This window comes from Ptiloglossa arizonensis, chromosome 6 (assembly GCF_051014685.1).
Source record: "Ptiloglossa arizonensis isolate GNS036 chromosome 6, iyPtiAriz1_principal, whole genome shotgun sequence".
In the NCBI taxonomy this organism is placed as follows: Eukaryota; Metazoa; Arthropoda; class Insecta; order Hymenoptera; family Colletidae; genus Ptiloglossa; species Ptiloglossa arizonensis.
In genome coordinates, this window is record NC_135053.1 from 9,982,464 (window position 1) to 10,009,059 (window position 26,596).

General features: G+C 26.4%; 7 protein-coding genes and 1 non-coding gene across 19 annotated transcripts; 1 reads left to right on the plus strand and 7 right to left on the minus strand.

Annotated features, from left to right (window-relative positions):
- Positions 1-94: 94 nt before the first annotated feature.
- LOC143148294 (neurogenin-1) lies at positions 95-1,998 on the minus strand. Of its 2 annotated transcripts, none has more exons than XM_076314497.1 (3): positions 1,112-1,998; positions 609-828; positions 95-535 (listed from the first exon to the last, which is right to left on the minus strand). In XM_076314497.1, exons 2-3 carry the CDS (start codon positions 816-818, stop codon positions 302-304), a joined length of 444 nt encoding a protein of 147 aa, XP_076170612.1. In that variant the 5' UTR covers positions 819-828; positions 1,112-1,998; the 3' UTR covers positions 95-301. The 2 variants fall into 2 exon arrangements, with proteins under 2 accessions (XP_076170612.1, XP_076170611.1); XM_076314496.1 differs by having other exon boundaries at positions 609-845.
- An 81-nt stretch (positions 1,999-2,079) lies between these two features.
- On the minus strand, positions 2,080-3,782 carry Dph1 (diphthamide biosynthesis 1). The gene is made up of 4 exons (XM_076314495.1): positions 3,453-3,782; positions 2,993-3,300; positions 2,517-2,900; positions 2,080-2,434 (listed from the first exon to the last, which is right to left on the minus strand). The coding sequence occupies exons 1-4, from the start codon at positions 3,763-3,765 to the stop codon at positions 2,204-2,206; spliced, it is 1,236 nt and encodes a 411-aa protein (XP_076170610.1). The 5' UTR covers positions 3,766-3,782; the 3' UTR covers positions 2,080-2,203.
- A 609-nt stretch (positions 3,783-4,391) lies between these two features.
- Trnaq-uug (transfer RNA glutamine (anticodon UUG)) lies at positions 4,392-4,463 on the minus strand. Its single transcript has one exon. It is a non-coding gene; the product is annotated as a tRNA-Gln (tRNA).
- Positions 4,464-5,619: 1,156 nt separating this feature from the next.
- Bhd (folliculin) lies at positions 5,620-10,652 on the minus strand. Its single transcript, XM_076314681.1, is given in 16 exon segments — positions 5,620-6,066; positions 6,165-6,399; positions 6,480-6,809; positions 6,882-6,994; positions 7,070-7,344; positions 7,484-7,589; positions 7,703-7,864; positions 8,654-8,724; positions 8,856-9,128; positions 9,183-9,305; positions 9,374-9,384; positions 9,479-9,670; positions 9,764-9,839; positions 9,842-10,059; positions 10,163-10,325; positions 10,393-10,652. Coding segments are annotated over 16 exon segments (2,610 nt in total). The 5' UTR covers positions 10,513-10,652; the 3' UTR covers positions 5,620-5,924.
- A 1,008-nt stretch (positions 10,653-11,660) lies between these two features.
- On the minus strand, positions 11,661-14,398 carry LOC143148040 (MAPK regulated corepressor interacting protein 2). Of its 2 annotated transcripts, none has more exons than XM_076313890.1 (6): positions 14,168-14,398; positions 14,006-14,090; positions 13,624-13,742; positions 13,357-13,425; positions 13,135-13,188; positions 11,661-12,880 (listed from the first exon to the last, which is right to left on the minus strand). In XM_076313890.1, exons 1-6 carry the CDS (start codon positions 14,232-14,234, stop codon positions 12,810-12,812), a joined length of 465 nt encoding a protein of 154 aa, XP_076170005.1. In that variant the 5' UTR covers positions 14,235-14,398; the 3' UTR covers positions 11,661-12,809. The 2 variants fall into 2 exon arrangements, with proteins under 2 accessions (XP_076170005.1, XP_076170006.1); XM_076313891.1 differs by having other exon boundaries at positions 14,183-14,396.
- A 1,542-nt stretch (positions 14,399-15,940) lies between these two features.
- Positions 15,941-19,722, minus strand: LOC143147917 (TOM1-like protein 2). 4 transcript variants are annotated; one of them, XM_076313649.1, is made up of 9 exons: positions 19,477-19,708; positions 19,052-19,221; positions 18,486-18,767; positions 18,146-18,415; positions 17,682-17,979; positions 17,500-17,620; positions 17,394-17,424; positions 16,787-16,837; positions 15,941-16,609 (listed from the first exon to the last, which is right to left on the minus strand). In XM_076313649.1, the coding sequence occupies exons 1-9, from the start codon at positions 19,532-19,534 to the stop codon at positions 16,412-16,414; spliced, it is 1,479 nt and encodes a 492-aa protein (XP_076169764.1). In that variant the 5' UTR covers positions 19,535-19,708; the 3' UTR covers positions 15,941-16,411. The 4 variants fall into 4 exon arrangements, with proteins under 4 accessions (XP_076169764.1, XP_076169762.1, XP_076169763.1 ...); XM_076313648.1 differs by having other exon boundaries at positions 15,943-16,609; positions 17,271-17,424; positions 19,589-19,722; XM_076313646.1 differs by having other exon boundaries at positions 15,944-16,609; positions 17,271-17,424.
- Positions 19,723-21,441: 1,719 nt separating this feature from the next.
- LOC143147918 (dynein regulatory complex subunit 3) lies at positions 21,442-23,938 on the plus strand. Of its 2 annotated transcripts, none has more exons than XM_076313651.1 (9): positions 21,442-21,740; positions 21,809-22,092; positions 22,168-22,340; positions 22,415-22,572; positions 22,749-22,941; positions 23,038-23,245; positions 23,323-23,571; positions 23,638-23,714; positions 23,790-23,938. In XM_076313651.1, exons 1-9 carry the CDS (start codon positions 21,560-21,562, stop codon positions 23,935-23,937), a joined length of 1,671 nt encoding a protein of 556 aa, XP_076169766.1. In that variant the 5' UTR covers positions 21,442-21,559; the 3' UTR covers position 23,938. The 2 variants fall into 2 exon arrangements, with proteins under 2 accessions (XP_076169766.1, XP_076169767.1); XM_076313652.1 differs by having other exon boundaries at positions 23,766-23,848.
- Positions 23,939-23,997: 59 nt separating this feature from the next.
- Positions 23,998-25,672, minus strand: LOC143147919 (enoyl-CoA delta isomerase 1, mitochondrial). 6 transcript variants are annotated; one of them, XM_076313657.1, is made up of 6 exons: positions 25,438-25,672; positions 25,153-25,265; positions 24,818-24,939; positions 24,556-24,734; positions 24,354-24,475; positions 23,998-24,279 (listed from the first exon to the last, which is right to left on the minus strand). In XM_076313657.1, exons 2-6 carry the CDS (start codon positions 25,253-25,255, stop codon positions 24,107-24,109), a joined length of 699 nt encoding a protein of 232 aa, XP_076169772.1. In that variant the 5' UTR covers positions 25,256-25,265; positions 25,438-25,672; the 3' UTR covers positions 23,998-24,106. The 6 variants fall into 6 exon arrangements, with proteins under 6 accessions (XP_076169772.1, XP_076169771.1, XP_076169769.1 ...); XM_076313656.1 differs by having other exon boundaries at positions 23,998-24,273; positions 24,818-25,089; positions 25,438-25,671; XM_076313654.1 differs by having other exon boundaries at positions 24,818-25,089; positions 25,153-25,279; positions 25,438-25,668.
- Positions 25,673-26,596: the final 924 nt, after the last annotated feature.

The following is a 26,596-nucleotide window of genomic DNA, read 5'->3' on the forward strand; positions in this document are numbered from 1 at the left end:
TTCTTTGGCACAATAGTTTCTATCATACTTCTTAAGTAGTAATAAAATTAAAGTAAATGATGTGAAATTTAGCATTGATTTATTAATTGTTTCATTTACTTTGATAATACCTTTATGTGTCTTTATAAAATACTTCAAAATAAAATTGTTGGAAAGAAATTTAAATAACAATTCTTAAATAATCATGATATTGCAACAAATTTCAATATCAAATAGTAAGTTTCATCATTTTAAAGGCCTGTACAGTTTTTAGAATTGTGATGTCTTATGAATGATTATTCTAATAAAAATTAAAACTTCCCTAACTATATGATTTTGAAGGAATTGGAATATTCATATTTAGACAACTAGTCTTGTTGTTGGATGATTCTTGAGATTCAGGAACCTCAGTCTGTTGATCCATAGTTTTTTCTTCATTTCTCATTGCACATATCACATCTGTGAGGGCAGCTATATAATTCTTTGCTAAAGTTAAGGTTTCAATTTTTGATAGTCGTCTTTCTTTGGTTACATGTGGAATTACTTCACGTAAAGACTACAAAGCATAATACTTTAAACTTTTTTAGAAGTAAATAATTCTACGTAAAAGGTATTAAACATATTTTTACCTGAAAAGCATCATTCAGACTGTGCATTCTCATTCTTTCTCTTTCATTGCTTTCCAATCTTCTAAGAGTTCTTTCTCTGGGTGTAGCTCCTCTAGATGGTTTTGATAATTTTAAACCTGACTTTTCAGTTCTTTTTCTATTTGATTGTACTGTTTTTCTAGCTTGTGATTGTTGTTTTGGCCACTTTTCCTCCCAATTATCACTGTTCATTATTTTGGATCTCATTAAAAAAAATTCCTTTTAAATACAATGAATGATATTATTATTATTATTTTTATTATTATATAAAATTGCACTATTGTTTATTAATCCTTTTTTTATTAATGATTAATTTACTGAGTTGAATTAAGAAGCTAGTAAACAATAGATAATGAACAGTGTTTCAAAGTCAATGCATGAACACACAAAATAATAAATATCTTTAATCGCGTAAAATAGATTATTAATATCAAAAACATAAGACAAATTTGAAAATATTATTAAAAAAATACGGTGATACTTACAATTTACTAATATAATGTTTACTATTGATGATCAATGTAGAAATAAAGTGTAAATCCAATAGTGAATTCTAATTTTTTAATACTATTTAATATGCAAATTTTTGTTGCGCTCTTTGATATATTTATAAATAAAATAATGTAACTATAATTTATATGATATGATACATTTTCGAATATTTGAACTAACTACACGGAACCGCGTGTACTTGTTGAGCCACGTTGGAACGACGACTGACATCGTGACGCCGGGGTGCGGCCGAAACAGCCTTCCACCCCCGGGAACTATGCGATCTACCCTGTGACCTTTCCTTAATAATTTTTCCATAGTGTCATAATAAAATTATTTTATAACATAGTATTTATATTGAAGAAGTCTATATGTCAAGTATAATTTTAATTGCTGTAAAATATTAATTAAATTTTAAATTTAATAATATTCTATAAAATTGTAGCTTTGTTTATGATATATTGTAAAAATGCAGAAATTAAAATTATAATAACGTATGTAACAAAAATGTATTTGCATTACATTGTATTTGTTAATATGTATATTAAAATACGAAAGAATTTAGGTACATGTAAGAATTACATTTTTAACGCACACCTATTATGCAGCTCATACAAAGTTTTGTACGTGTGCGCGGCTACAGGTGGGCGTATGACGTAATTCGCCCACGCGGTCCGTTCTATCTTTCTATAATCACACTAACCCCCCCGATCAGGGCAGCAAGAAATATCCGCCGAAGTAAATGGTACGAGCCGAATACTCACCATTAAATTTAAGTTCTAGCACATGTAATTGAAATACATTAAGACATAAATATTTACTTTTATTTTCATTACACTAATGAAATATTCACATAAAACAAAGTCTCGAAATAATTTTAAAAAGTTTTGAATTTACTGTTGGTAACTTTTTGACAATGACAAATAGATATAGGAAAATAACTACAATTAGACTAATAAAATAACAACATTACTATATTTTCTTTTAGTTTTCAAACAGGAATAATAAGTGAAATAAAAAGAACTCAAGATTTTTTAAATATAAAATTTTGCAACAATATTGCATTATATATTAATTTTTATTGTTTATATTTTATCTTTACATTTACCACAACAAGTATCGGTCTGTTTTTCTAAATCAGACTCTTTATGATTAGGAGTCCATGGTCCAAGACTAGCTGAAGCATAGAAGTCCATAGGATATGGTTTATCAGAGTTAAAGTTTATCATTTTTAAAGCAACAGCTCCCTCATATGGTGTGAGAAATGGTTTTTCAAAAACTGCACCCCAATCTATACTTAATCGTGGACATGCAACCTATTTTTGTAATTTTTATTTTTGTATATAATATAATATGTTTATAGAACAAAAATAAAAGATAAAGAGTATAAAATATTACCTGTATAAAAGCATCGATACCCCTAAATAGTTTAATTTTATCTGGGAATATTTCCGATAGTAATATAATTACATTCTCTTTTCCTAACAATTTAATTTTATTCTCTAGATTTTTCAAGACATTGGAGTTTCCTTGTCTTCCTAATGTACCAAGTATCAAACCAAACCTACAGGTCTCTTTTGCATGTTTAATAGCCATTAATCTATTGTTTAACATTTTATCATGGTTATAAAATTCTTCAGTCAGTTTTTTCTCATATGGGTCATATCGAAATGCTTGTAATTTCGGATTAGCAATCATTGCTGCTTCTAAATGAAACCGACCATCTCCTACATAAATAATTGTATCAGCACATCGAATTTGTGGTGCTGTACAGCCTAAAATCTATGTAAAAAGTATAAATGTCCTTTAATATATAGTTAGCAGAATGTAATTAGAATTTACTTCATTTTAATAGAACAAATTAATACAAATACCTCCCCAGGACTTAATGGTTTACTTTGTGGAGTAGATACTAGATATCCATTTTTCTTCATTTCTAATGCAATTGCTTGCAATGTACCAGCAAATTGAATAGTACTTACAAGAGCTATTTTTGTTGTAATTGGTAATGTAGCTTGTAAGCATTCAATGCAATGTGAAGTATCAATTTTTATACTAACAAATACATAAAGTACTTTGATGCCAACTGTTTGATCAATCGGTATTAAACAAGAATGTCCATAATGAATTAAAAAATCTGCATCTAAAGCTTTTGCGCTATAATCATCTATACAACATGCTCCTAGATACAACAATTTATTATATGTTATTATCCTCATATTAATTAGGCTCTGATTATATTAAATAATTCTTGAACTATACAATTATAAATATATATTACAGATAAATAAAAAATTATAAATACATATTACACATATTGTTGCAATTCCTCACCGTAAGTCACATCTGCCATTATAACAGTTTCTGCACCTGTAAACTCTTCTATAATATCTGCTATAGTTGTAGCATACATTAAAAGTCCTTCAGGCATTTGTAATGCTACTCTTTTAGCTTCTGCTTCTTTGATTCGCCATACTGATTTGTAGATTTCAAAATTGTAATTAGATGGTAATGCAGCAACAGCTGCATTTAATAATGGATCATTCAAAATTTTCTCTGGAATCTTATTTACTTTAACCGGAGCTTTAAATATTTTACGAAGCGATTTTGCTTTAACTATCACAACAGAGTCACACTTCTCATTCATAATTGCAACTTTTTTCTTACAATTTTATTAAAAATACACTAATTTATATTCATGTCCCACTATTCTCTTTAAAGAGCATCAATTCCTTTATTTATGAAGACGTATTTCTCTACAGAAATATGTTTTATATAACACACAATATTCATAATTTACAATTATTTCCATAATTTTAAACATTTATAGCAATAAAATTGTTATTACTTATTGTGAGAGATTTAATTCTGTTTCAGTTGTAAATGTAAATAGAGGTTATGAACTATCTTAACTTTCGAATTGTATATACGAATCTGAAGGTGACAGTCGATGGTAATGCCCTCTTATTGTATTGCAATTTATGAATAGAAATATTCGGTATGCGTAAGTAGTTCAAAATGGAATAAAAGTTTAATAAATAATTAATTGGATTACTAACAGTAATGACTTAATTGTTAACATTTTATTATTATAAAGTTTACAAAGAACTATATTATACGAATCAAATAGTCTAAATATTGTGCAAATATTATAAAATTCAATACTCAAAATTTTTAAATATTTGACTATTTAATATAATATTTCTCAAATCATTTTTTTTTTGTTATGTTCAATTGTCAAACTAATATGTATATAGTAAAAAAATTTACTTCAGGTCCCACCGAGATTTGAACTCGGATCGCTGGATTCAAAGTCCAGAGTGCTAACCATTACACCATGGGACCATTTGTATTTATCGTTTTTATTAGTATCATATTTAATTATAAATAACAATGTTTCCTATTAAAATATTTTTAAATATATATATATATACAAATATATTTTGATAAATGCTAACTAGTTTTTAAAATATATTGGTAAATACATTTTATTATTCTTGATTAAATATATATATAAATTATTTCATTTGCAAAATATGCGACTAATATATTAACGCATTAATATATTAATATATTTTAAATGTTTTAAATTACCAATTCTAACTTAAGGAATTTTTTATATCAAGAAATTAATTCTAAATCTATTAAACATACTCTTAAGAGAACATTTTCTTATTTAAAAGTAAAATAAATTAAATTTTGACTTTTTATATTTTACACAAAGTAAAATTATAAATATATTGAATACTCTTGTAGAAGAGAACTAATTTTAGGTTCAATGTTTAATTTCTATCGTCCTTAAAATTTATGGATTTCTCCATAACGAAAACGATTTTCTTACAAGAAAAATTTTACATAAAAACATAACTGCTATGAATTAAATTCAAGTTAACTTTATTTGAGTAGATTAATTAATGATTTATAATTCATAGATAATGTGCATATTGTAATCAATATTAAAAATATGTACAAACATTAATATTGATCACATTTCAAAATAAAAATTTATTAAAACTAAGTCAACCTTTACGGATTTCAGAACATCTTGAATTTTACTTATTGTAATTATCAACAATTTTTATTGAACAATAGTTGCAATAATTATTAATAATATTTATCGTATAATAATGGTTTAAAGATACAAATGTAAAATTTATTATATGTACAAATATATAAAACCCTTGTAATTTGCGAAATAAGCTCTGCCTATATACATAATTAATAAACCTATCTATCTACCTACCTACCTACCATCTTCACCGATTTCGATAGTTTAGATGAATGTAGTTTCTAGAATCACTTTTCTTAAATAAAGAGATCATTAAAAAACCACTGATATTTTACCTTGGCCAATATTTCAGCTCATGTAACAACACTACTCTGTCTCATTACTTTTCAGCATATTGTACATATGTGAAATTATTACTTATAAAGAAGCAAAATATTCGGCTTTATATTATCGTACTTTAAATAGCTATAAATAAGTAAATCCAAATAAACTTCCGCAAAATTTTATTTTTGGTATAATTGTATTATAGTATGCTATAGATGTTATATAATTTTATAAAGATGTATGTAAAATCTTAGTTATTAGTGATGTAGGTAAAATAATTTATTTTATATTGACATCAGTTTTTACCCTTATTTTTTACTATATTATAAATAAAAAAATGATGCACAACCTTGAATATATAAATATTGAAAAAAACAAATTGAAAATACAAATAAGAGAATACATATACATTAAATTATATGAAACCCAATAATACTCTACAATGCGTAAAATATTTTCAATTAATTAAAAACTTATGCTGGGTTTGGTGGTAAACCCATTGACCAAGCATCTATCAATTTTTTATCATGAGGACCAGCACCTAAGCTAAGCATAAGTCCAGAAAGGTCTCCACTATGACCACGTCCTCTCATTGCATGGACAACTTTTGCAATGCTGTAATTACAACAAAAATAATTCTTTTAATTTATAAATATGAAAATATGTAAAGAGAAGTTGTTTAAAATGTATATAATATTTATATGTAATTATACTTTGCCCATTCTTCCTGTAGTGCAGCAAAATGTGTTTTAAGGGTAGAATTTCCAAGTTTTTCATTGTCAAGAGACTTTTCAATTTTCATTAGTAATGTTGGAAGTTTCAGTGGCAACAAACCTGTCCATCTGACAACATGTGACTGTGAGTCATCAACTTTGTGTTCATCAGGCACAATATCTAATCTACATACACTTGCACAAGGTAGAGGAACAGCCACTGAAGTGTCCATACCTGAAACCAATAATATCGTTTATAAAACATTTATAACAATGAAACTGACACTTTAATATTTCATAACAGCATGTAAATACCAATAAAGTTACACTTATTAGGATCCATATATTCTGTTGCTTGAGTTTTTACTCGTCGACATGCACGTGGAATAAGAGAACTAAGTCCATACAAAAATTCCAACCTTTGAATACTTGGACCTCTTATCAAAATTTGAACACCCGTTAAACTAGAATACAAAAGTTGTCTAAATTTATCCTTTCCTAATATAGTTCTTAAATCTCTGAGTATCACTGTAGTGGATTTTCCTGAAACTTCTGAAAACTCTGAGGTTGCATCTGATTCATTTGAATTTAAATTTAAGTTTACAGGCAATTTAGCATTTACTAAAGTAAATCCTTCTTCAGTTTCTGAAATGTAAAAAGTTCATTTTAATCAAATGAAATATTTTTTACAAATACTACTTTTTGTATGATGCTAACCAATTTGATGTTCCAAATTGTAATTCAATTCATCATCTAATAAGCTTGTTGGAAAAATTTCTATGAAATGTCTTGCTCCTGCACTAAGAATCCATACCAGCCACATATGGATTCTGATTTAATAGTAATTTGTTAATATACTATTTTATAAAGATTACTGCATATTATACATCAAATATAAAACAGACCTTATGAAAACATGTTTTTCATTAGTTATGTCACTAAAAGTTCTGAGTTGTTTGTTTGAATTATTATATGATCTTGATCCATTGTTAGCTGTTGTCAGACGAACAATTCTTTGTGGACATTCTGCTTCTTCTGCATTATATTTTTTCTCTGCAAAATCTTGTAATTCGCGAATTATTTCCTTCAAATTGTCAACTAAAAAGGGCCACATATTTAAAAGAAACTGTTTGTCTCTCATGAAAACAATAAAACTGCACCATCTTCGAAAACCTCTTGCCTGCAAGATAAAAAAATGTTTTTATATTGATGAAATTCATTTTGAATTTCTTTCTAGATATTAAAATTATAATTATTGAGATGGTTTGAATAATTTATTGTAATAGCTACCAAACATGCTTTTTCGTTGCATAATTCACCTGGGCATCTTTTAATGTAAACGTATGACTTAAAACATGCCCCCGGTATTCATCTCCAAAGTAGCAAACACCTTCTTTACCAGGATGTACTTCACAACTTAAACTCCTTAAACGATATCATAATTTTTCATTAAAAATGAATCATTATCATACATATTTATTTTAATAATATTATTTTACAAAAAGTATATGATATACAATAGTTTATGATTACTATACCTAAAACATGCATGCTTTAATAAACACCAAACATCTTGAGTTAATGATTGTTGAGCGGAAAGAAATGATGTCCTAGTTTCATGTTCATTACTCAAATATTTCACATTACCAATACTTTGGCAGCCTTCACATTCATATTGTCCATCTTCCACAATATTTTGACTCCGTCTTAATATTTCTTTTGGTCCATAAAATTTCAATTTTTCTGTACTTTGATTATCATAATTACGGTATGTTTGAGTCGTGAATATTACTTTAGGTCCGTGTGATTCACAAAAAATACATAATGCAATCACAGCATTCATTTTCTTTGTGTGAATATTACGAATTTATTATCGACTAACAGTATATTTTCATAGTTTCATCATCCTTATCATTTGAACACACATTAAACAATTATGAATGTTGAAATTACAATTTCAAACCTAACCTACGTTCGTGGTATTAGTTATAATATATAATTGATGTAACAACACAATGTAATTTTATTATTTATCTATTAATAACTTGTGTTTTAAAAAACAGTAAAATTCCCTGTTTTTAGTTTTTTCACGTGATAAGACAAGAATGAAGACAAGCCAAGAGCACGTGACATTATGATAGCCTCTTATACATGCTGTACACACATATACACTTTTGGCCGGATGAAGCGTGTTCATATACACACAGCAATTTTGACGACCTCGTGCAAGTAAAAACAAAAATATATTTACGTAGTAAAGTGGGTTGCTCATTATAAGGTGCAACGTGTAACGCTATCAAAATGTCGATCAGTTTGTTCTAGAGTTTGTACGCTTTCAACAACATTAAAAATACGTACATATATGTAAAAAATATAATTATTAATATCATTAAATATTTATTGAATATATTTATATTACTACAATTATAAAAAAAGAGTAGATATAAAAACTTTCTATTTTACATTTTAATATATATGGCAATTTTAACTTCATGCCTTCGTATGCAACTCTCATCCATATACATACTGCATGTGCTTGAGGATAAGAATATTTTGATTTCTGTAACATATTTTAAATAAAGTTTTCAATTTGTTGATCAAAAAATATTTTCATGTGTAAATGAATTTTATAATTACAAGTTGTTATATAAATTGATACAAATAAATGTGTGATAATGTAAAATACTATACTTTATATATTTTCATAGTCAAAGATTGTGTACATACATCATTTATAGCAAAATTTTCAACAGCTTTTACAGATGTACCAAATGCGTTAACAGGATCTTTACTTTCATTTACTGCATTTGTTAAATATAATTGCACTGTTACTAAAGCAGTTATTATAGTTTGATCACCTACATTGAGTGATTGAAATTGTTCTATTTCTTTATTTGTAGTAATAAGTGCATCTAACCATGTATCAACTGTCATTTGTTTGTTAGTTTCATATTCTGAAAAAGCCTAAAAAATATATTTTTAAAATATTAACTTATAATATAATAGTTTATATCTTACTTTAGCAAGATTTAAAAAAAATAGAGTGTAAAGTTTCCACTGCAAACCATTCACTGTTCTGTGAATGGTATGACCAATTTGTACAAATGTTGCATATGGGTTTGTTCCCAATATTTTATTTTCCTGTAAAATTTTATTTTATTAAAAATTAAAAATGATTTTTTTTATTTTTATAAATTATAATATGTAACCTGAAGGATATCTGTTAAAGTTTTAGTTGTAAAGTATAGAAAATTTTTAATTCATATGTATTTAAATAACTCAACAAAATTGTTAACAAAAATTCATTGCAATACCCAAATTATTTATCTTGATTGCAATATTATAACCAGCACAATATGTTGTAAACGAATTTGTTTGAAAATCAATTGCAAATGAAGTGTTTGATCCTACTTGTTTTTTATTTTTTTCATTTTGGGTCATTGATATATTTCTCATAGGTGCAAACATTTTTTCAGCCATATTTGAAAACATTTCCATGGGATATTCTTCATGAATTGTTTTCATTCTCTATAATATAAAATATAAATCATTTATGTATCACTCTTTTATGTAGTTTAATTTTCTCAACATTGTGTTACCTGTCTTTAAAAAAACCACTTCTCCATTGGTCATTATATGTTTGCAAAGAGAATAAATTTCATTTATATTTTTCTTATATTTTATTTTTCATATATAATAATATCTTCTGACATAGCTCCTGCTATTTTATACATAAAAAGTGGAACTAAAAAACCTTGTTCTTTAGTAATAGATAACAAATAACACATAGGTATTTCAATTATTTTGACAATGTATCCTTTTTCTTCAGCATATAATTTAGCTAAATTAAAGTTTATAGAATATTCAACATAATTATCTATAATTAACAATATGCCTGTAAGTAAACAGTTCTATATATTTTAATTTATCATTATTGTACGTTAAGAAATTATTTAAAATTATAAAAATAATTAAATATGAGTAATATGTTTCATTACCAGAAGAACAGTCAAATTCAAATTCTTAAATAACTTTCAATATAATATTCTGTGGAGGTGTAGAAAAAGTATTTCCTAAAATTACACCTGTTAACATACCAGGACCTATAAATTCTGTGTATAATACTTTATTTTCAAGTCAGTCACCACATATTATCTTGACCTATTAAATGTATAATATATTATTTCATAATAAAAAAATTCTCCTTTGAATGTAACAAATTATTTACTTTTCCAGTCGTTTTTTTTAAATCTTTACATAAAATTGCCTGACAATCTTCTAATACAAATGAACCACTTTGTACTGCTGCTATTTGTAAAAGACTTTTATCTATTCCCTTTTCAGACATATTTTTATACCAAAAATGTCCCTTATATAAATAATACAATTCCAGACAAATGTTAAAAATTATTATATACACATATTTTGTATTTTATTAATTTCTTTCTACATTATTTATAAGTCAAGCAATGTTAAAAATTAAATACTTTCAAAGAAATCCTCTTAATGTTTTATGTTGTGTATTGAGAAGGTTAACTAATAAAATAATCTATTTATATATTAATAAATAGTTTCTAGTATTAGAAAGTACAATTTTTTAAAAATTGTTTTCTAAACTAAAAAGAGGAATCACAAAAATGGAAATAGAAATAAAAAAAGAAGGATAAATAGATATAGAGTCTGCACATGGATTAATGTGCAGACGGACTGTGTACTTATCCCCACCATCTTTTTTAAGTGATAGATGGTCGAGGTTTACGCTAGTTTATAAGATGTATACTCATGGGTATGATTAATTGCTTTTTTACGATACAAACAATCGATTTAATATGTGGATAAATCACTCATAAACCTCAACTATGTGTGTATGTACATAACGTATAAGGACCACCTTTTTAAAAACTAAACCAAACTATAATTTGCGTGTAAACGCTGATTATCACTGTTTACTTACAACATTGTTATTAATGTATCAATATTTGTTGATAAATTATGTCAACTGTTACATTAAAAACATCGAATTCGATCAATAATTTTTATAAAAATTATATTAAATTTTATGGTTTCTTAATTATCCAATATTCTAATTATTCGATGCATCAAGCTTTTTTTATTCACAAATAAAAATATAGAGTATTGTTTCTAAAATATTTTTTATTTCATTTAATAAAATTCAACATCACTTTTAATTGTAATTCAATCTCTGGAAATACAAAATTCCTAATGCATAAATGTAATTGATTACTTAATAAATAGAGAAATTTTGCATCTTAATAAAAGTATGCGACAACATGAAAATACAATTGAATATAAAATACATATCTATGTAGAACAGAAGATGACGAATTATGGATTATAGGCTAAATCTGGTCTATTATTTAAATAGTCCCAATGCGTGTTGATGTACCCATTCAGTAGGATTAAAGATTAAAAATGAAGGGGAAAAATTTGAAACATTAATAGTTGAAGAAATCAAAATAGATAAGATGAAAATCATAGTGTATATAAAGATGTATTTATTCATAATTGCATAGTTCAACCTTCAATGGCCAAATATTGCACTACATTTTGACTACTTTTGCAAGCTCTGCTTTTCAAAAATATTAAATTTCACACTGAAATATTTACTCATACATTTATTGTGTGCAAATAAAATTCAAACAATTAAGCATTAAACTCAGCAAAGATTAATTGAGATCAATGTGAAATAAACATTTTTGAAGCAAAGCTTGCAAATACATTAGTGACAAGCTTCATCTTGTCTGTTGATCGTATGACAATCTTATATATTATCAGTCTACAAAGTTATACTAAACTTTTGCTTACATAAAAGTATTTAGATACAGTTGTCACAACAATATCAGCAATGTAGCATGCATTCACACAATCAATGCATGTAATATGTACATCATTCTATGATTAAAAATCCATTGTTTTCACGCTGCATTCGTACCACACAGGGATTGCTGTATATACTTAACCCTATTTGGTATGCATTTATGAGCTATATTTTCACCTTCATTATTTTAAAAACCTATAAACACTTCCTAATAACGAAATTGGCGATCATATTTTGTATTTCATTAATTTCTTTAGTTAATTTGAATTTCGCACTTGTTTTTATATTTAAAGAAAGTTTCTGTACACTCTTACACTGCTTAAAATTGGAGCATCTCTAGAAATTGAAGGAATATTGAAGAAATGTCTAATTTGTATGTATTGTTGCACCACGTATTCAAGAACACTGATGATAAAAATGCATATTCAATCAATGCAAATCATTGTTAACGTGGATTCATTAAAATGTTCAGAAAAGCACTGTACTATGCACATATATAAATATGGTTTTGTATGTGTGTACAAAATTCTCAATGTTTAAACCTATCTTCAACGCCTCACAAATACTAAAAAACTTCGTTTATAGTTCCATGAAAAAATTTATAATTCATTGCAATGAATACACTATGTATGCAGTATATGTGATTTTAAATTCACCAATTGCAGTTCTGTGATATCTAACAAACCAAGTCCGTTTCTAATCTTCCAGTTTAACACTATGTAATAATTCAGTAACTCTTGGCACTGTTTGCCATTCTGTACTACTTCAAGATTTATCTTCATAACTTTTAGAAGCTTCTCTTTTTCTCAAAGCGACTTTGTAATATTGTTAAATAATCGTTTACCCCACCAAGATTCCAAATCAAATGGTTTGAAATCTGAAATGTTATAATTGAATTAAGTGAATAATGTGTAATTTTGAAATAAGAATTTATAGTTGATAAAAAAAATAATTTCATGAACTAACAGTACAGACATTATACAAATACAATGATTTCAATTTCTTATAGTAAATAATATCTTGCTGCAACTAATTACTCTGTAGTAATTAGTTTTATAACATTCATATTGTAATACTTAATGTTTTATAACTAATATTTATTTACACTTGAAAGAAAGAAGTGCAACTCACCTTGAAGGGTATCATTTGGTTCACCATCATTATAATATACTATAGAATGGGGATCTGAAATATAGAGAATATTATATTTCAATCATGGATATTTAATAGAATCATAAAGACCTTATGTAATATATTCAGCCTTTTATATAAATAAGACTATAAATTTCTGCATACATTTTCAAAAGTAAACAAATATGTAGAATTTATTAACTATTTTTAAACATTACTTACTAGAGTTTTCTGAACAATCTGAACCATCTGAAGATTCACTTCTTTGTCTTGTATTTACTTGATTCCATGCTAATAAATAAAAATTATGAACTTAATATATTTTATATAAATAAGTAATAATATTGCATATGAAAATTTATATCATTTTTTCTTTCCTATATCATTTAAAAAAAATATATATATATACATTTATTTATTTATTTATATGCATGCACAACCACATGTAAAGTGTACTTTGTACTACTGTGTTTTATACTTTCAACCTACATTCGTAAACAAATTTGATAAGTTCCTCATGTTGTGGTGTAATAACTTCTTGCAATTGATGCCTCTGTGAACTGAGTTTAGATTTCCCATTCATGTGAAAGACTGGTTTAGGCACATTACTGTGAAATCAACATTGATATTAGTATGTGAATAAATATGGAGAAATATTCTATACTATGTTATATAAACATAAATCTTTAAAGTATATGATATTTATGTATGTTATTTCATGAATTATAATTTATATTATTGTAAAATTATAACATAAAGATTAAATATATTTGTTTTTATCTGAGAATTGTGAATTGCGTAATGCTTAAAGTACAATGAGAGAGGGAGTAAGAAATAATGTAAGGTTAAGATGGGTTAGGGTACTAGTTACCGGGTGATCTCGTGGTCATCATCAGGATCTGCTTTTCTTGTTAAATCACGTAAAGTTTCCAGCCTCTCGAGATTTTGACTAATTCCTAAAAAATTATGATATTCAATATGCCCGATGTCATAACCGTTTACACTTTGAAATGCATGTAAAATATAATCATACTTCGGATACTAGTACCTCTTCGTGTCTTGGCGACAATTTTGCTAGGTCCTTTTGATACAGTATACATCTTCTTTGTAAGAACAGCACAATAATAACTGTGTACTCAACTTGCGATACCAGACCATCCGAGAATTATCTTAAATTCTTAGTTTAGAATCAAGTAATTTACACAAAACTCCAAACACTACCGAATGGATCAACCGCACGGGTTGAAATGATCAGCATGAAATACACGATGGATGAACCACGTGACCTTAGCTCGTGGTATCGCTTGCAATAATATATATTCAGGGGCATATATATGCATATCAATGGAACCAATTTAAAAAATTCCAATATAGATATTTGCATACATATCACGATTGACTGAAACAATTAAATACTTATTACTGCTTTTGATATAGATATAATTATTTAAATACATTACAAATATCATTTCATTAAAAAAAAATTATTCAAATTTATTTTATTCATTGTTTTTAATATCAATTTGTTATAAAACAGATTATTTTATCATGTATTTATTGCTAATAAAAATAAAAATTTGATCGAAGAAAAATAGAACCTTCATTCTTTCACTAAGTCTTACATTATATTTGTTAATATATTTCACTAGTGAATAACGAAATAATTCGAATCATAGAGATATGATTAATATAAATTTACTTACTATTCATTATAAGTAAATAAGCTTTTTTAAGTTTTCTTATAATTTATAAATTTGAAAATGATTAAATACATACTATCAAGTACTAATTTATATAATTAAATTGCAAACATAACACGTTACTATTACTTTGCACAATATAGTACTTTGCTATTTTGTTTAACATTATGCATCGTAATTTTGTGTCATTGTATGTCAGGATTGAAGTTATTTATGAATAAATTACTATTAACAAACTAGAATTAGGAAATGTTTATTGTAAATAAAAGAAATTACGTATAACGTTTAACAAACTTGTAATTTTAAAAGCACAAAGGAATTCGTGCAAATATAAATTAATTACAATTTTTTCAATAACATGCAATATTGAAATGATTATATAAATCGAAATAATAATTCTTCAGATATATTACCTACAAATTTGATTGGAATTATACATGTGAATTTTCAATGTCATTTACATAAATAAGGAGATATTGTTTCCTATACAGTCTAATTTACATACGTATTCAAAATACACTGAATACGCAAAAAGTGTAATGTCAAACACATTTTGCAATAATAGAACTGAATATGTTCAGTGTCATGATGTATTTTGCACTGGTCATCAAAAATAATATAACTTTAGCAAAAATATTTTACTATTCAATATTAAAATAACATATTCATAAATAGAAAGGATACAATTCATTTAAGAGTTTTATAAAATCAAATAGTGGAACATAATGTTATATAATCGTTACCTTGCAAATTTTTATCACATTTTTAAAATTATGTGAAGAATGTTAATTTTATTTATAGCTTCAAACATATCTTTTAAAATATGATAATACTTAAAATCGCGAATATAAAATTCACATAAAATTCCTTATTACCAATGATATTCTTATATTATAATTTCAGAATATATTAATTATTTGCAATATCAGTACATAAGTATAACACTTCTAGCAATAATAATAATAATATATTACTCTACGATAATAATACTTTTATAAAAATCAAAATTACTATAATAGTAAATATATATCATGTTTATATAGAATATTGAATAAACAAGAAAAATACTTCTATCTATAGCTTGATAAAATCAATTATTTAATGAAATATTTACTTCTTTGCATTTGAGTCTGCAAATTTGCAAAATGCAATTGTATAATAATTTTTATACAGCTGCAAGGCATGGTATAACACATTGCGATATAAATGTTATTTTAAACACCATGTGTTCTTTATATATATATAACATAAATTAGTATTTCTATTTCAGCATTACATGTTTACGCGTAACGATTATTTTAATTGTAAAATAAGCTATTCATTGTTATTAAATTTTTACAACATACAGAAATGCTAATTTACGATCGTGTAATATCAATTACAATCTTAAGTACATGTAAGCGCAAAGCACGTTCCCTTTCCTTATCCTTTTCTTTATTCCTGATTCATTTTATCAGTGTTCCTAATATCAAGTGTTATTAGAAATATTGATTTGTTAAACAGAGTAATCTGATGATTGAATCAACCTCAACATTAATTTCTACATTCTGTAAGAAACTTAAATGTTAAAGCAGTACTTAGAGAGCAAATAAAGATTTATCTTGATCTTTATTAATTTGGCGTTGAATGTTCGAATTGCCAGCATTTGCAGTACTTCCAGTAGCAGTAGTTGTTGTAGGCAGAGTCGGTAAAGCTTCAGCTGCAGCAGCTCTTTCTGCTAAGAAACGTTCAAATTCGGACGATGTTAAAGATTCCTGGTCACCATGTGCTCCCGGCTAAAAAGAAATATAATTGTTTGCTTAATCATGAGTTACATCAGACGGAATAATTTAAAACACTTTTTTTTTAATTATTTGGAAACATTAAAATTATATTAAGCCATTTTTAAACAAGTAAATGAATAACATTTTCCTGTTTTCAAAAAATTAATTTTATTATTACACATGACTCACCGTATGATCTAACCAGGCAGCCATTTCATTAAATTCAGATTCCCGGTTCAGCTAAATATTAAAACAAAGAAAAGAAATAAAAAAAAACATATCAAACAAAATGTAAAACATAAATATATGCATATATGTGGGCAAAGTATAGCATAAGGAAAACAAGAAAAAAATTAAACATTCCATGCTCTAAAAAGCTATACAGCAAAGGATATTAGCAACTTCTTATGCTTGAGTATTATAAAAATGATTCTGGCATTCTTACCTTTCTCTAGAGTAGAAAATTTTAAAGTTCTTTATATAAATTTCTAACTTAATTATTTAAAACCATATAGCATTACAATAATAAAGTTTAATAAAAATTGTTAAAAAATTGTTCAGTACATATAGTGAATTTAGTTTTTGTAAGTAAATAAATAATTAATATTACTTAAATAGTCGTATTAACTAATATTTTGCAATAATCAGTATAGTAAGGGTAGGAGTTACGCACAGAAGTAGCAGTAGTAGAAGCAACTGTAGAAGCAACTGTAGAAGCAACTGTAGAAGCAATCTGCTGGGAAATTTTAGGATTATTGCGGTTGAGAATCGCTGTACTGAGGCTTCCTTCGCTCACCTCTTCCAAATTATCCTCATATTTGCTACCACTGTAAGAAAAATAAGTTAGTATTATTTCATATAGAATTGTTAAGAAATTCGAAACTCAATTTAATATCAGAAACCTGTTCTTTATAGTTTCATAAGATGCATTGCGTGACTGTACAAACATATCAAATTCGTCACTATCACCTTCCTTCTTTTTTTTTCGATCTACCTTATTTTTATCACTATTTTCAGATATACCTATAATGTAATATAAACATTATAATACATCTTCTATTCACTAAAAATATTTAATGCTTACCCATTCCTGCCATTTGCTTTTCCAAAGCATCTGTTTCATCAGATAAATCTATAAGAGAATCAGCTTCTTGTTTACTAGTTGATGAAGTAGAATCCATATTTAGTGAATGACCAATTGTTTGCGCTAAAATAGTACTTGCAGGTACAGCTTTATTTTTTACGAAACGTGAATAACGCAAAAATAAATTGTTTAATTCATCATTGATACGTAATAATTCTGCTGTCATTTCATCATGTGCTAACTTTCCAATTAAATCAACAACACGCTTTTGCATTGCTTTGCATGTTGAATGAAGTTCCTATAATCATTAAATTTATTAAAACAATATTGAATTAATGTTTTATATAAATATGTTATAATTGTTTTAGTATTGCATATAAATGGTGTGTCTGATTAAACAAAATTAAATAATTATTTAAAGTGGGAAAGATATTTTTTACTCTTCAAATGTCTTATATTCATACAGTTAAAAATTCAAAATCTTCAACATCTAGTTGTTCACTTTTGCTTCGATCTGAGCTTGTAAAATATGTCATAATTTCTGATAAAATATGCATATTTTTTTGTACAACATCGAGATCACTTTGTAATTTAGCCAACTGTTGTTCATTCAGTAGAGTTACTTGTCCCGATGGTTGAATTTGAAATTGTTGAACTTGTGTTACTAAAGGAGTTACTGATTGTTGTTCAGTTGTAGAGACATTTATAGTACTTTGCTCTGATTCAGGTACACTCTGCAACAATATAAATAATAAAAAATATATTATATTTGAATAGTTATTTGTTACATTATAATAATCTTACTCTTTCTGGAGTAATAATAGGTGCCGTTGCATCTAAATCGGTCATTGGAAATTGTATGCCTTTTGCTTTTAGTTCTTGATATACTTGCACAACGCCTTGATTATGTGGTTGATGACGGAATGTTTCTGCCCATGTTTGAATCAAACTTAAGACTTTGTTTTGTACTTCTGCCGGGGGTTCATTTTTTGGTCCAATTAATTTAACCAATTCTTGTACAAATTCTCTTGAACAAGCAGCAGCATGAAAGCGTTTTCCACAATTTTTTACACACGTTTCCAATACCTAGTATGTTATTATTATTTCATATGAAAGTATCTATAAACTCTCATTTTTATGAGCATTTGTGATAAATTAATAATTTATTCTTAAAAGCTATGATTAATCTAAATATTTAAATTAACTATGACTGAAATCTATATCATGTAACAATAAAAATAAAAAGCCTTGAAAAAAATTAAACCAAGAAATGAATTCCTTGTATTATTATTCAATTATATAAAGTAATTTTAATGTATTGTACATATTGTATCTAAAATATAAATTTTATCAAATATTTAAGTACTAACAGTAAGAGTATACATGACTACAGTATAATTTTTTGCTGCAGCATGATTGAGCCTACGCCTAATTGCTCTAATTGCGTCCCTTGTTCCATCCTCTGTTTCATTTATAATATCACATATTTCCATGTTAAGTGCCCAATTTTCACTTAACAAAATAGGATCTGTAGCTTGCTCTAGAATAAACAAATAATGATGATATGTATTATTAATTACAGTTTTCCTTTATACAAAATGTTTTATAAGCTACAAATGATATTATAGATGCTTGAAGTCATATATACATTGATAGACGAAATTCATAGCATACAAATATTTATATCTACTGACGTGTAGACAACAGTTTGTAGGATTGAAACTTATAAACTGATTATTAATTTATATTCAACTCATCAACGCGAAATATTTTACAAAGAAAATATGAAAATTACCTATTCTCCGGCCTACTGGTGTTGAAAACGGATTAACATTCATTCCAAAAAATGACATTGTTGCACAATATATGAAACCGTTTCAAGATTTAATAATGTTACTTTGACTCACTTGTGCATATATAAGGCACGTTACAAATTTTGATAGAAACAATATTTGATATTAATTTACAACTTTCTTCTTGCACTGAATGGCAGTATCATATGACCCTACACGACGATAAAGGCAGACGCAAAGTGTTAGAAACACCGACCAATCACATACAGCTCTATATGTATAGTGATACGATTGGTTGTAATTTTATCCTAGTTTCCAAAAAAAATAAAACATTTAATTCGACATAAATTTATTAATTAGGTTTATGATTCAAGAAGAATCAGGTATTTATCAATTTTATGTATTTGCAAAAGCTAAATGACGTTTTGCAATTTTATTAAATTATAATTTAATCATATTTTCTATTTAACATGTTCTGTGTGAAATAGATGCATGTTTCAAGGAGGAACAAAAGCCTCGAAGAACTATTTGCTTAATAATAAAATCTGTCAAATTCTGAAATATGGAATTCAAGTTTTCATTTTATAAGATGTAATCAGTCGGTGCCACCGCGTCAATTGAGTCACCATCCTTGTTAAACCATTTTAATGATTATCAATGTCACTTCATCAATCGATGCCATCGCTCGATACATTAGTTCATGATCGATCGGACACAACTACGAAAATTGTATTACCTCGAAATAGTCTCACCAAATGTATTAAGTTTTAAAAGAAATAAAAGACTATTGATTTGTATACATATATTATTTATTAAAATTCAAGTGTTAAACATGAAAAATGGTATCGACTAAATAGCCCTGTGTTCCTAACACAAACTTGAACTCTTTAAAGGATATTTTGCATATTTCTAAAGGTTTTTAGGTTTCTAATAAGTCTAAAATTTTGAGTTTAATAATATAGACCCTGCTCTTTAAGAAACCCCAAAGAAAGAAATTGGGAACTGTTCACTCCAATGCCTTAACACACGATGTGTGAAGGGGGACGGCCCTCGCCGTACTACCTTTTCTCACTCCTCCCAGTCAGCTATTTAGAGAATAACTACACCAATAAGTCCACTGTGCTCCTAATTCTCATAAAAAAAAAATGCGTTAGGAAAATTAGTTTATGCGATAAATTAATAAGAACCAAATTGTACACCAAATATTTTATGTTTAGGATATAAAAACATAACGTCAATAGATATAATTGCAGAAATTTACAAATGTATCTACAAAAATCCTGAATAAGGTTTTTATTTGAAACCAAAGAGTAAACGACAAAGAAAAGATTTTAATAATAAAAAGAAACTCTGCTTGATATTATCGTTTATATGCATCAAGATGAACTTGATATATTGCTCCCATAAGTTTATCGTAAATAAATACGTCGACTTGTTGGCAGTATTTACCAAACAAATTCTGTTTCAATGTAATATGTACGCAAAATGATGACATTCTTCCATGCATCATAATAATATTCACATCTAAAATTCTACAACCCTGAACACCTAATCTCCACATGTGTGCAAAATCCTTTTGAAACTATTTGCTCATAACTTATAGATGACCTGATCTCACTAGTTTCTTTACAAATACCACAGACATAAGCCGACTGTTTTTCCACTCATGTATGATGTAAAATTTATCCTTATTGTTTAAAGCTGTCCACCCAGGCAGACCTTGATGTTGTTTTGGACTGAGACCTATTTATCCAAATTTCATCTGGCCACTTTAAACTGTATTGTACCGTAACAAAATGGCAGGCAATAAAAGTATACAACTTATTTTCGAAACGCCCTCTATAATTCTAGATGTTGAACATAGAGTATATAATTACTAGATACTATTTCCATTTTTGTATTTTAATTCTTGATAACCACCTGATTGAACCGTGAAGAATGTTCCGAAACTAAAATAATAATTCTCGTCGCGCGGCAACCAATAAAAACTTTAAAAATTAAATACCTTTTTTGCTACGTAAAATCTTATAAATTAATTATTATTTTTGTGATTTATTATATGTGATTTATAAAAAATATTTAAAAATGTTTGTTCAAGAAGATGTTCCTACTATTCTTCAAGAATTCGTGCAACCTCGTACAATAAATCAAAATATGCTTATAAATATAATTATTGATCAAGGTCCGAAGGGAGAAGCTGGAAAACTTTTTTTTGAAGATGGAATTAATTTAAACGAAACAAAGGAAATTCGAATTGAATTTCTTAGTACGTAATGCGAATTATATAATTGAATTTATATTATTGTATCTAGTCCTTTACATTTCTTATTTCAGATATTTTAAAAATTGATCATGTCTGGATGATGCCAAATCTTGTTAAATTAAAATTGTCTAATAATGTTATAGAAACGATAGAAAATCTAGATACCCTTATTCATTTAAGAGAGTTAGATCTTTCTTTTAATCGCATTAAAATAATGGAAAATTTAAATAATTTGACGAATTTGGAAATATTACTTCTATACAATAATGAAATCAGTAAAATAGAAGGCATAGATAATCTATGCAATCTTACAATTTTTAGCATTGGTAATAATGCCATAGAAGATTGGGAACATGTAATATCTATAATGACTATTTTTCATTTGAAACTAAATCTGTATATATTTGTATCTATAAAATTATAATTTTAGGTATTGTATTTAAGAAAGTTGAAGAAGTTACACAGCTTAAATATGAGTGGAAATCCATGTACTAAAGAAACTGGATACTTAGATTATGTATTTGCATTTATACCTCAATTATTTTATTATCAATATAAAATAATAACCAATGAAGAACGAAAAGCAGCTACAGAAAAGCATTAGTAATTACAAAATTATAAATATATAATAATATATTTACAATGAAACTACATAACTATGTTTTTACCTTACTCAGTCGTGCCTTACAAACTTTAGAAGAGACGGAAGCTAAAGAAAAAGAAAAAATATATTTACAGCAACAATCTGAAGAAAAATTAGTTTTTCTTATTAATGCATATATGGAATATCTTGATGGAGATTACCTTTTTCAACAAATGTTTGCAAATGATAAAGGTAAAAAAGATTATTTTCATCTGTAAGAAATATAAATATAGTTGAAGAAACAAAAAGAAAACTAAAAACTACAATATTTCTTTATATTATAATTGTTAACAATTATGAATAACTGTTTTATTATTTTATGTATAAGATACATATGAAATCGTTACCCACATTGATTTTATATTTAGAGGGAATAGAATTATCTATGATAAATGAAGATACTCAAAATGCTTATGAAGAATATAAAGAAAGTTTTCCATTAATTTGTCAAGAGCTTTGTGAATTTGGTGTAAAAGAACATGAAACACGGATGAATGAAATAAACCTCTTCACAAATGCTATTAATGAAGGTAAAAGAGTTTCTCAGAATCAAGGCAGAGAGTAAGTAATATAATATGTAATCTATATGGGATGAAAGTGATACTAATAATTTAATTGAGATTATAATATTAACTTCTTTATCATTTCATATCACAGAATTGTAAACGATATACAGCATAAGAAAACAGAAATTTTAACAAGCGTTAAACATTTATTAAAAAAAATAGTTGGTGATGTAGATACTACTATACTTGAAGAAATAAGTCAAAAAGTACAACAACATTTTGACGAATTTAATGATGTGATAACTGATGGTTGGACAAACTTAATGTCTCTTGAAATTGAGTTACATGAACAGATACAAGTATGTTTTAAGAAAAAAAAGTGATGTGTAGAAAAGTTAATAAATTAGAATATTAATGACTAATATGTTTGGAAAAGGATATAATTGAAATATTTCGAATTAACATTTCTGACATGGTGGATTCTTGTTTAAATACCATACGAGGATATTTTTTGCAATTGCGAAATCGTGAAGCAGAATATAATGACACTATTAATGGATTAATTTTATATTATCTTAGTGGTTTTGGAGATGATTTAAATATACAGAGTCATCTAGTAAATTTATGTGGTGACAAAGATGCTTTAAATTACAATCTTGCTAACTCCCATGAAAAACATTTACAAGTTAGTATATGGAATTTTGTAATTTTGTAATTTTCAAAATAATAAAATAACATTTTTTAATTACAGGTAATAGACGCTTGGGAAGATAAGATATTAAATCGGCTTAAAAATTGGCTTGAAGAATATACAGAGCAATTAATAAAGTAGGTTATTTATATTACCATATATATATTTATATCACTTTTAATGTTTAGATAAAAATCAATTTGATTTCACAGAGAAGAAAATGAACGAAATAATCAACAAATATTAGAAATATCACATTTTGCAGATGCACAACAAAAGGAATTTTCTTCATTACAATTACTACAACAATTACATTTAAATATTCATGATACAGAAGTCATTCAGGCTCTAGACACTTAAACTTTTGTAGAACCTATTAATATAAAAATAATATAAGGAATAAAATCATGTAAATGTGAATATTTTAGCAATTACATTTATATATTATTTATTATATAAAATATTATAATTTTAAAATGTTTATATAAAAATATTAAATTTATGAATGAATACTTGAAAAAATTATATTTTAAGAGATTTTTAACTTTTTTTGTAAAGAATCAATATATGTTTCAAGAGTCGCTTGTACTGTTGGTAACTGAATAAGGGTCAAAAATTCATTCAGGTCCAAAGCTTGATTTTCCTTCAACCAAAGTAAATTTTTTTTTCGTAATTCTCGTTTCATTGTATTTCGACCTAGAACTTCATCAACATTTTAGAAGGTAAATATTTCATTTAGTTACATTTTTCAATAATCAAACAAATAGAAAACTTACAAGGTATGCGTTTAAAACCTGTTATATAGTCTCGACACTTCTTGATTGCACTTGTTTTATCAGTAACCAACTCGTCTACAAGTCCAATTTCTAATGCTTCTTTGGGATGGAATAGAGATCCTCTAAATTAATATTTTTAAATCAATTAAAAGTATTATTGTTAATATAAAGAGTTATTATATATTCATTAATAATGAATTACTTTAAAAGTGCTAATTCAGCTTTTCTATATCCTAATGTATCAATATAAAGACTTCTAAACCATGTTGGAGCTGAAAGTCCCAACTGTGTTTCATTTAGTCCTATGGTATGTTTTCCTTCTACTAAAACTCTATATTCACAAGAAAGTGCTAATAAGCATCCTCCTCCAGGACTTGCCCCCTGTAAGTAAAATTACATTATAAATATTCATATACTTATTACATATTTATCTCTGGCTTAAGTAGTTATTTTAATAAAAATACATTTATCGTAGCAGCTATTGGTACTTCCAAACCATATAAAGTTAACCACATGTCTTGCAGCATGTGCCAATACTCAATTAGTTGTTTTTCACTTCGATTATACATCTCCATTATGTCAAGTCCTGCAGAGAATATAGATGGTAATGAAGATGTCAATATAATACCTTTGCAATCGTTTTTTTGAGCATTTATAAAAGATGTCTTCAAGGCACTCAATAGTTCTTTATTTAAAATGTTTGCAGGAGTTTGTGCCATTGATATTGTACTAATACCTGTAAAATGAACATTTTTATTAAAAAAAAAAAGAATCATAATGTTAAAGCTAGGTCATTTACCTGTAATATCTTCATGTGTAACTTCAATGGGTGTTAAATTTGTCGCATAAGTTTTATATAAGGGGATTCGTAAATGACCAAAAATTCTTTTTACAGCAAGCATGATTAATTAACTACAAATTCAAAACTGTTATCAAAACAAAAAGAGTATATATATAAAATTGTATATTATGATTAACATACTAAAATGTGATGAAAGTTTAGAATTTCTATTAAAACAAAAAGAAAAAAATGTATATATTCCATATATTGTAATTTCATACTATTACACTAGTACTCTTTTACCTTAACTGTTAGAACGCAATTATTGTTGAACTTTTGAACCATGAATAGTTCTAATATCGATACCGACAGTGGTAACTAGTAAAAGATTTTGTTTAAGCCATTTATGAGGAGATTATGCGGGAGTTTATGCACTAATTTCAGTGGAATTTTGCAATTAAATAGGGCTTCCAAAAATATTACACATTTATGTATTAAGTGTCTTTGACTTTAGACATTTTGTAAAGAAAACTATAGTTCGGCAATGGCAGGCATGGTATAGTAACTGTATCTAGAGTTTTAGTTCTATTGGGGTTTTATTTGTTTGTTTTATTGTTTGACTTCATTTAAATTCACACAAAAAATAATATTTCACATTTCATTTTTTGCATTTTATCTGATTTTGTAGTATTCGAAAGCAAATCATAAAAGAATTAAATTATCTTTCAAACTTCCGAACTTTCATTTACATATATCAATATGTATGAAACACTTCATATGATTCTCTTGCTAATCTTCTTTCGTATGGACTTCAAATTAAAGTAATCGTGTACTGGTTGATATTTTTATTTCTGAACTGTTTTATTTAGACACTGATATATAAAGAAGTATATTATTACTAATATGAATATACTATATAAAATATAATAAATAATATTAATAGAAAGGAAAAGTAAATTATGTTTATTTTTGTATAAAATACGCAAAAAATGTTGGTTTACATATAATATATATATATATATCTTCCTAACAGTTATCATATATTATTCTCTATTTATTATCATCCTCGACAGACATATAAAACGCTTACGATTCATTGCAATTTTATGTTTTTTATCTTTCTTTCTATACCTTGAAGAGAGCAAATACGTCTGATTTTTTTATTATCATAATAAAAACTGTTAAGAAGTACGTTTCATCTTGTATGGTTTTTTCTTTATTACTTTAATATAAATATTAGTTTAAAAACCAATTACAGAAGAATGTAACTTTGAAAAATGTGATTACCTGTAAATTCAAAAATTAGTTGTCCAATAATTAAATCTTTGTTATTATAAAATACTGATTGCATATAAAAAACCTTATTAATACACTAAATGGACTATAAATCTTACTTTATTATTTTATCTACTGTTTCTACTACCACAATAAAAATGATATTGTTAGAAATCACTCACGATAG

Coding starts and splice junctions, on each gene's coding strand:
- LOC143148040 (XM_076313890.1), bottom strand. CDS start 14,234: ATGTATACTGTATCAAAAGGACCTAGCAAAATTGTCGCCAAGACACGA. Junction 13,426..13,623: donor TATCAAATTTGTTTACGAAT/GTAGGTTGAAAG, acceptor TTTATTTATTAG/CATGGAATCAAGTAAATACA. Junction 12,881..13,134: donor ACCAAATGATACCCTTCAAG/GTGAGTTGCACT, acceptor ATAACATTTCAG/ATTTCAAACCATTTGATTTG.
- Dph1 (XM_076314495.1), bottom strand. CDS start 3,765: ATGAATGAGAAGTGTGACTCTGTTGTGATAGTTAAAGCAAAATCGCTT. Junction 3,301..3,452: donor AATGGCAGATGTGACTTACG/GTGAGGAATTGC, acceptor TGTTGTATCTAG/GAGCATGTTGTATAGATGAT. Junction 2,435..2,516: donor GTATCGATGCTTTTATACAG/GTAATATTTTAT, acceptor TTACAAAAATAG/GTTGCATGTCCACGATTAAG.
- LOC143147917 (XM_076313646.1), bottom strand. CDS start 19,534: ATGTCATTTTTTGGAATGAATGTTAATCCGTTTTCAACACCAGTAGGC. Junction 17,980..18,145: donor AAGATTTTGAATTTTTAACT/GTATGAATATAA, acceptor TAATGATTATAG/GAACTTCATTCAACATGCAA. Junction 17,621..17,681: donor AAAGCAAATGGCAGGAATGG/GTAAGCATTAAA, acceptor ATTACATTATAG/GTATATCTGAAAATAGTGAT.
- LOC143147918 (XM_076313651.1), top strand. CDS start 21,560: ATGTTTGTTCAAGAAGATGTTCCTACTATTCTTCAAGAATTCGTGCAA. Junction 21,741..21,808: donor AATTCGAATTGAATTTCTTA/GTACGTAATGCG, acceptor TTCTTATTTCAG/ATATTTTAAAAATTGATCAT. Junction 23,572..23,637: donor CCCATGAAAAACATTTACAA/GTTAGTATATGG, acceptor TTTTAATTACAG/GTAATAGACGCTTGGGAAGA.
- LOC143147919 (XM_076313654.1), bottom strand. CDS start 25,255: ATGCTTGCTGTAAAAAGAATTTTTGGTCATTTACGAATCCCCTTATAT. Junction 24,476..24,555: donor GCTGAATTAGCACTTTTAAA/GTAATTCATTAT, acceptor ATATTAATTTAG/AGGATCTCTATTCCATCCCA. Junction 24,280..24,353: donor AGGTTTTAAACGCATACCTT/GTAAGTTTTCTA, acceptor ATGTTGATGAAG/TTCTAGGTCGAAATACAATG.
- LOC143148294 (XM_076314496.1), bottom strand. CDS start 833: ATGAGATCCAAAATAATGAACAGTGATAATTGGGAGGAAAAGTGGCCA. Junction 536..608: donor GTCTGAATGATGCTTTTCAG/GTAAAAATATGT, acceptor TATGCTTTGTAG/TCTTTACGTGAAGTAATTCC.